Consider the following 8,170-nt stretch of genomic DNA (forward strand, 5'->3'; position numbering starts at 1 on the left):
CCCCCCCTTCCCAGCTCCTTGCCATTGTACAGTAGGTGAATTTAAGCAGTCTGTGGTGTTAAAAGAGACATAATGGAGGCCAGTGGTGTATGAAGTGTGTGTGATAATACTAGCTGTACTGTAGACCTACTGTATGTACTGAGTACTGGCTAGTGTTAGACTAGAGTCATGCTGCTGACAGGCCCACATCAAACTGTCCAACTTCAAGAAGGCTATGCTGTCATTAGCCAAAGAGCCAGAGCCCAGTTCTAATGAATTAGCCCTCAGGTCGAGAGAGAGCATGTGTTCCACACACACACACACACACACAGACACAGACAAGTGTGTGTTAATGTACACATGTGCATGTAGAATGCTCACACCCACATATACACAGATTGACGCAAATGAGCAGTTGTATACTGGCTGACTCACTCCTCCTCTTTCATCTCTCATCATTCCATCCTCTCTTTCTACTTCTCCCTCTTCCTCCCTCTATCCCATTACCTCTCTCACTCACACATGAACCTGTTGCGGAAGGGGGGGGGTGTTCGAGCGAGAGAGAGTGTGTGTATGTGTGTATGTGTTTGTGAATACGTGTGTGTGTGTGTGTGTTTTCATGTGTGTATGTGTGTGTTTGTGTGTGTGTGTGTGTGTGTGTTCATGTGTGTGAGAGAAGGGGAGCTTAAGGCCAGAATTGAAACAGAAGGTTCATTAAATATACACAGACTAATATAATATATCTTCAGGCTACCTATTAGCATTTTTAATGCATAGGTAGGAGTATTGGAGTTGCAGCGGTAGCTAAATGAAACATAGGAATATGGGGAGAGGCTAGGCGAGCGATTCTGGCTAGCTGAGGTGTGTGTGTGTGCGTGTGTGTGTGCGTGTGTGTGTATGTGTGTGTGTGTGTGTGCGTGTGTGTGTGTGTATGTGTGTGTGTGTGTGTGTGTGTGTGTGTGTGTGTGTGTGTGTGTGTGTGTGTGTGTGTGTGTGTGTGTGTGTGTGTGTGTGTGTGTGTGTGTGTGTGCGCGTGTGCAGGTGCGTGTGTGCGTGTGTGTGTGTTTGTGTTAAATCCTTCCTGAGACATTTCGGCTAGATAATTGGAGAGGCAGATTTCCCCGTCACTCACTGCTAGCTTCCATTAAAAACCAAGGCCCAATTTATAGACTAATCTTGACTTAAGGTAAACAACAATAATCATCCTCTCTCTATCTTTCTCTCTCTATCCTTATCTCTTTCTCCTGACTCTCTCTTTCCCTCATGTTCTCCGCTTTCTCAGTTTTTTCTCTCGCTGAATCTGAAATCAAACTATCCATTCTAAAGCTTGAAATCAAACTATCCATTCACATACAAATACTACAAACACACACACACACACACACACACACACACATACACACACACACACACACGCGCGCGCGCGGGCATTCTGCATGCAGGGGGAGTCTCCACTCTGAGTGACACAGAGTGACAGGCGCGTCTGTCGACATGGCAATATGCAAAAAAGCTGCATATTCACCATAATTGAATTTTCATAAGCACATGCACAGACACACAGAGACAAACACACAGACACACAGAGAAACACATACAGACACACAGAGACACACACACAGCCGGGCTGAGGCCAACGTGTGCATCTGCTTCAGAAAGCAAGCTGCGGCCACTAGATCATCCTGTCTTACTCTCTCGTTCTCTCTTTTCTTTTTGTCTGTATTTTCTCCATCCCTCGCTAAAGCCGATTGGCTTTAGCTGAGAACAAAGACAGAATTAAAGGCTGGTAAGCAATTCGGCCATTCTCTTTTCTCTGGCTCACACACACACACGCACGCACACTCACTCACTCACTCACTCACTCACACACATACACACACACACACACACACACACACACACACACACACACACACACACACACACACACACACACACACACACACACACACACACACACACACACATACACACACACACACACACTTGAAAAATGGGTTGTCTCCTCCTCTCCCTCCTCTCCTCATGGCTCAGTGGGGCAGGACTGCTCAAGCACTCCCAGCGAGGCTAGCTGTTAACCTGCTATCCATTAGCATTGATAATTTGATCCCAGAACCTAATGCAGTGTGACAAGCAGCAAAGCCAACCTCATTGTCGGTCTCGAATTGAACGTGTGGCGTGTGCAATAGAGTTGAGGTCACATAGAATGGGACATAGATGCATGCACTGACATGGTAGCACATTGACTGAACATACCTGTGCATGAATGGCACAAAGCACATGCTCGTCTATCTAACCTCCCAAAGGGTTGCCCACTCCTCCCTTCCCTTCCTCTATAAAAGAGTTGCCGGTGGTTAAACCGTGGCACATAGTCATCCATTGTGAGTGGGCGTAAAACCCTTTCAATTACTGTGATAGAATCAGGTCTGGGACAGGCAGGGTGATAAGAGCAGCCCATTCCATTATGGCCAGCCTTTAGTAGAGGTCACCCTCTCCTCAACCCTCAGGGAGTCTGTCCACTAACCAAGCCTGGCTATCAACATCCTACACAGAGGGCAGCACCCACTGTCTGTCTGTCTTGCCTGTCTGTCTGTCTTGCCTGTCTGTCACAGTGCCTTTGGAAACTTTGGAACTTTTTCCACATTTTGTTACGTTACATACAGCCTTAATTCTAAAATTGATTTTTTTTTAAAGAATCCTCAGTGAAAACAGGTTTTTAGATTTTTTTGCAAATGAATAAAAAAAAAAAAAACAGAAATACCTTATTTACATAAGAATACAGACCCTTTGTTATGAGACTTGAAATTTAGCTCAGGTGCATCCTGTTTCCATTGATCATCCTTAAGATATTTCTACAACTTGACCGGAGTCCACCTGTGGTAAATTAAATTGATTGGACATGATTTGGAAAGGCACACACCTGTCTATATAAGGTCCCACAGTTGACAGTGCATGTCAGAGCAAAAACCAAGCCATGAGGTCGAAGGAATTGTCCATAGAGCTCAGAGACAGGATTGTGTTGAGGCACTGATCTGGGGAAGGGTACCAAAACATGTATGTAGCATTGAAGGTCCCCAAAAACACATTGGCCTCCACCATTCTTAAATGGAAGATGTTTGGAACCACCAAAACTCTTCTTAGAGTGGCTGCCCGGCCAAACTGAGCATTCGGGGGAAGGGCATTGGTCAGGGAGGTGACCAAGAACTTGATGGTCACTCTGACAGAGCTCTAGAGTTCCTCTGTGGAGATGGGAGAACCTTCCAGAAGGACAACCATCTCTGCAGCACTCCACCAATCAGGCCTTTATGGTAGAGTGGCCAGACGGAAGCCACTCCTCAGTAAAAGGCACATGACAGCCCGCTTGGAGTTTGCTAAAAGGCACCTGAAGACCATGAGAAACAAGAATTCTGGTCTGATGAAACCAAGATTGAACTCTTTGGCTTGAATGCCAAGCGTCACATCAGGAGGAAACTTGGCACCATCCGTACGTTGAAGCATGGTGGTGGCAGCATCATGCTGTGGGGGTGTTTTTCAGCAGTAGGGACTGGGAGACTAGTCAGGATCGAGGGAAAGATGAACAGAGCAAAGTACAGAGAGATCCTTGATGAAAACCTGCTCTAGAGCGCTCAGGACCTCCGACTGGGGTGAATGTTCACCTTCCAATAGGACAACGACCCTAAGTACACAGCCAAGACAACACAGGAGTGGCTTTGGGACAAGTCTCTGAATGTCCTTGAGTAGCCCAGCCAGAGCCCGGACTTGAACCTGATCTAACATCTCTGGAGAGACCTGAAATTACGCGAGAGGATCTGCAGAGAAGAATGGGAGAAACTCCCCAAATACAGGTGTGCCAAGTTAGTAGTGTCATTCCCAGACGACTCAATGCTGTAATCACTGCCAAAGGTGCTTCGATAAAGTACTGAGTAAAAGGTCTGAATACTTATGTAAATGTTATATTTCAGTTTTTTTATTTTGATAAATTAGCAAAAATTTCTAAAATCCTGTTTTTGCTTTGTCATTATGGGGTATTGTGTGTAGATTGATGGGGGGGGAAACAATTTAGAATAAGGATGTAACGTAAAAAAATGTGGAAAAAGTAAAGGGGTCTGAATACTTTCTGAAGGCACTGTATACACTGTTACTTTATGCACTGTCTCTCTGTCTGTATGTCTCTGTCTGTCTGTGTGTCTCTGTCTGTCTGTGTGTCTCTGTGTGTCTGTGTGTCTCTGTGTGTCTGTGTGTCTCTGTCTGTGTGTCTCTGTGTGTCTGTGTGTCTCTGTCTGTGTGTCTCTCTGTCTGTGTGTCTCTACCTATGTTATGGACTTCATGTCCCACATAGAACATCCACCGATGCCTCACCTTGTAGCAGTGACGTTCCAGGCGTGGTGGCTTCGGGAATGTTATCCCGGCTGTAAATGGAGTGGAGGAATTCTGGGGTGCAGTCATTCTCATCTGTGATGTGAACCACCACCTATAGGGGAGGACAGAGGAGAAAGGGTTAACTTGGATCGGCGATCGGGGGGGAGTCTGTGGAAGTTCTTCTTTGTGTGAAGCTTTTAGATGACAGTCATTGTCATTGTGATTGTGTATGTGAGTGTTTGTGTGTATGTGTGTTTTCTCGGGAGTGCTGGCTGGGTTAATATAAATGAGTGTGTGGGAGGGCGAGGACCTAGTGGCAGTCAGGCACAGCTGCAGCCCAACCCTTTGAGCCGCTCCCCGGCCAAGCGGAACACAACATCACACAAACGCACACACGTGCGCACGCAAACACACACACTCACTCTTACAGATGCATGCACACACATTTACACGGAATCTCTGTGCACACACACATTATTTTTTATAGCTGGAAATATGACAGTCCTGAGGCGTAAGGAAGAGAGAGAGATCCAAAGGAGAGAGAGATAATTAAGGGGGAAGAGAAAAAGAGAGAAAGAAAAACTAGGAAGATAGCGACAGAGAGAAAGAAAAACTAGGAAGATAGCGACAGAGAGAAAGAAAAACTAGGAAGATAGCGACAGAGAGAAAGAAATACTAGGAAGATAGCGACAGAGAGAAAGAATACTAGGAAGATAGCGACAGAGAGAAAGAAATACTAGGAAGATAGCGACAGAGAGAAAGAAAAAACTAGGAAGATAGCGACAGAGAGAAAGAAAAACTAGGAAGATAGCGACAGAGAGAAAGAAAAACTAGGAAGATAGCGACAGAGAGAAAGAAAAACTAGGAAGATAGCGACAGAGAGAAAGAAAAACTAGGAAGATAGCGACAAAGAGAAAGAAATACTAGGAAGATAGCGACAGAGAGAAAGAAAAACTAGGAAGATAGCGACAGAGAGAAAGAAAAACTAGGAAGATAGCAACAAAGAGAAAGAAATACTAGGAAGATAGCGACAGAGAGAAAGAAAAACTAGGAAGATAGCGACAGAGAGAAAGAAAAACTAGGAAGATAGCGACAGAGAGAAAGAAAAACTAGGAAGATAGCGACAGAGAGAAAGAAAAACTAGGAAGATAGCGACAGAGAGAAAGAAAGGGGGGGCAGAAAGAGGTAAAGATAGATAATGATAGGGCAGGATGGTGGTAGAGATTGAGTTAGAGAGATAGATAGGGAAAGAGAGTGAGAGAGGTAAAGATAGATAATGATAGGGCAGGATGGTGGTAGAGATTGAGTTAGAGAGATAGATAGGGAAAGAGAGTGAGAGAGGTAAAGATAGATAATGATAGGGCAGGATGGTGGTAGAGAATGAGTTAGAGCGATAGATAGGGAAAGAGAGTGAGAGAGGTAAAGATAGATAATGATAGGGCAGGATGGTGGTAGAGAATGAGTTAGAGAGATAGATAGGGAAAGAGAGTGAGAGAGGTAAAGATAGATAATGATAGGGCAGGATGGTGGTAGAGTTTGAGTTAGAGAGATAGATAGGGAAAGAGAGTGAGAGAGGTAAAGATAGATAATGATAGGGCAGGATGGTGGTAGAGAATGAGTTAGAGAGATAGATAGGGAAAGAGAGTGAGAGAGGTAAAGATAGATAATGATAGGGCAGGATGGTGGTAGAGTTTGAGTTAGAGAGATAGAGAGGGAAAGAGAGTGAGAGAGGTAAAGATAGATAATGATAGGGCAGGATGGTGGTAGAGATTGAGTTAGAGAGATAGATGGGGAAAGAGAGTGAGAGAGGTAAAGAGAGGCGGGGTAGTCCAGAGGTTCCCTGAGCAGTGTTAGTCATGCAGGATCCTCCCCCTCCAGTCTCCCACATGGGGGTGTTATCTCTGGGGACCAGCCTTGCCAGGGGGTAGACTGCTGCTGGTGGGCACACAGAGGTAGGCACACAGAGCAGCCATGGTAGACAGGGGGCTGGAGAAGCCAGCGTGGGCCCCAGTATGGAACTATGACTAGGCAAACACACTCATGCAAAAAAAAAAAAAAAAAACTCCAACACCGTATTTGACAAACCTTCAAAATCGGAAGCAAATTGAAATCCTTTTTTTGTACTTTTACAGCTTTTAAGATATATCCAATTGGTAGTTACAGTCTTGTCCCATCACTGCAACTCCCATACGGACTCGGGTGAGAGCGACACGTCCTCCGAAAGGCCCGCTGCTTCTTAACACACTGCTCGCTTAACCCGGAAGCCAGCCGCACCAATGTGTAGGAGGAAACACCATTCAGCTGGTGACTGAAGTCAGCTTGCAGGCACCCGGGCCCACTACAAGGAGTCGCTAGAGCGCGATGGGAAAAGGAAATCCTGGTAGGCCAAACCCTCGTCTAACTCGGTGAACGCTGGGCAAATTGTGCTTTCCCTCAAGGTTCTCCCGATCATGGCCGGTTGTGATACAGCCCGGGATCGAACCAGAGTCTGTAGTGATGCCTCTAGCACTGAGATGCAATGCCTTAGATTGCTGCTTCACTCGGGAGGCCACAAATTGAAATTCGACTTATGTGAAAGTTAGGATTAGCCCCAAAGACAACAATAACTTCAAACTCCAAACAATAAGGTTATGACACAAAATGTCTGACTCTTCCCCTAGTGCATCAATTCAATCAGACTGATTTAAAACATAGAGCTGTCCATTCTAGCCACTATTTCTATGTTCTAACCTGTGGGTAACATGAACATCCTCCCTCTCTCCACTCCTCCAAACCCGGCAGACTGGATCCCACCCTCACTCATACCTAATCACCACCACTCCCTGGGAATCCCAATCCCTGTTAGAAAAACACCCTGTCTGTTAAGACCCTCTTGGAGAGCCGCCACACAACGTGAGCCTGGTCCAACAGGAGCCTGGTCTCATACTGCTGCCGTACTGTGTATGTGTGTGTGTTGTGTGTGTTGTGTGTGTGTCTGTGTGCGTGGCAGAAAGTGAGAGTAATAGTGATAATAAGAGCTAGTACAAGTGTTTAAGGAAGATTAGGAGGAGAAGCTGGGAGCAGAGAGAGATGGGGAGGAGAGAGAGGGAAAGAGACATGGAACTCTATGGGATGCCTGCTCCTCTTCCTACTCCTACCCCATGGGCTTGTATTAATGATAGCGGAGAGAGAGAGAAACAGAGGCAGAGAGAGACAGAGTGAAAGGAAAGACATAAAGAGAGGGAGAGAGAGCAAACGGATTGAGGTCTTGACCACAGATGGTGTGAGCTTTGGACAGAGGAAGGTGACTGTGACTGGTGCCCAGCTTATTGCCAGATTGGGGAGCCTGTTTATGTTGGTGTGTGTTGTGTCTGTACGTGTGCACTGTTACATCTGTGTTTAATGCATGTGTGTGTACATGCAAGAGTTTCTGTGTTTGTCTACTCACGTTGTACATGTTTGTTTGTGTGTGTGTGTGTTTGTGGTGCCAAAGCGTTCCTCTGTGTCCGGCACACGTTGGCCACAGGGACCTGCCTGGTTGCCAGGCACACGTTGACCACAGGGTCCTGCCTGGTTGCCAGGCACACGTTGGCCACAGGGTCCTGCCTGGTTGCCAGGCACACGTTGGCCACAGGGACCTGCCTGGTTGCCAGGCACACGTTGGCCACAGGGTCCTGCCTGGTTGCCAGGCACACGTTGGCCACAGGGTCCTGCCTGGTTGCCAGGCACACGTTGGCCACAGGGACCTGCCTGGTTGCCAGGCACACGTTGGCCACAGGGTCCTGCCTGGTTGCCAGGCACACGTTGGCCACAGGGACCTGCCTGGTTGCACACATTGGCCACCATGTCCTGCCTG

The 8,170-nt window shown here is 46.6% G+C and overlaps 1 protein-coding gene across 1 annotated transcript in view; it reads right to left on the reverse strand.

Annotated features, from left to right (window-relative positions):
* The window catches only part of si:dkey-22o22.2 (neural-cadherin), a 134,054-nt gene that overhangs the window by 66,693 nt on the left and 59,191 nt on the right, over positions 1 to 8,170 (reverse strand). The window contains exon 5 of the mRNA XM_031786841.1: positions 4,336 to 4,447. Within this exon, the coding sequence (XP_031642701.1) occupies positions 4,336 to 4,447 (112 nt within the window). The remainder of the gene's footprint in view (positions 1 to 4,335; positions 4,448 to 8,170) is intronic.

This window comes from Oncorhynchus kisutch, linkage group LG13 (assembly GCF_002021735.2).
Source record: "Oncorhynchus kisutch isolate 150728-3 linkage group LG13, Okis_V2, whole genome shotgun sequence".
In the NCBI taxonomy this organism is placed as follows: domain Eukaryota; kingdom Metazoa; phylum Chordata; class Actinopteri; order Salmoniformes; family Salmonidae; genus Oncorhynchus; species Oncorhynchus kisutch.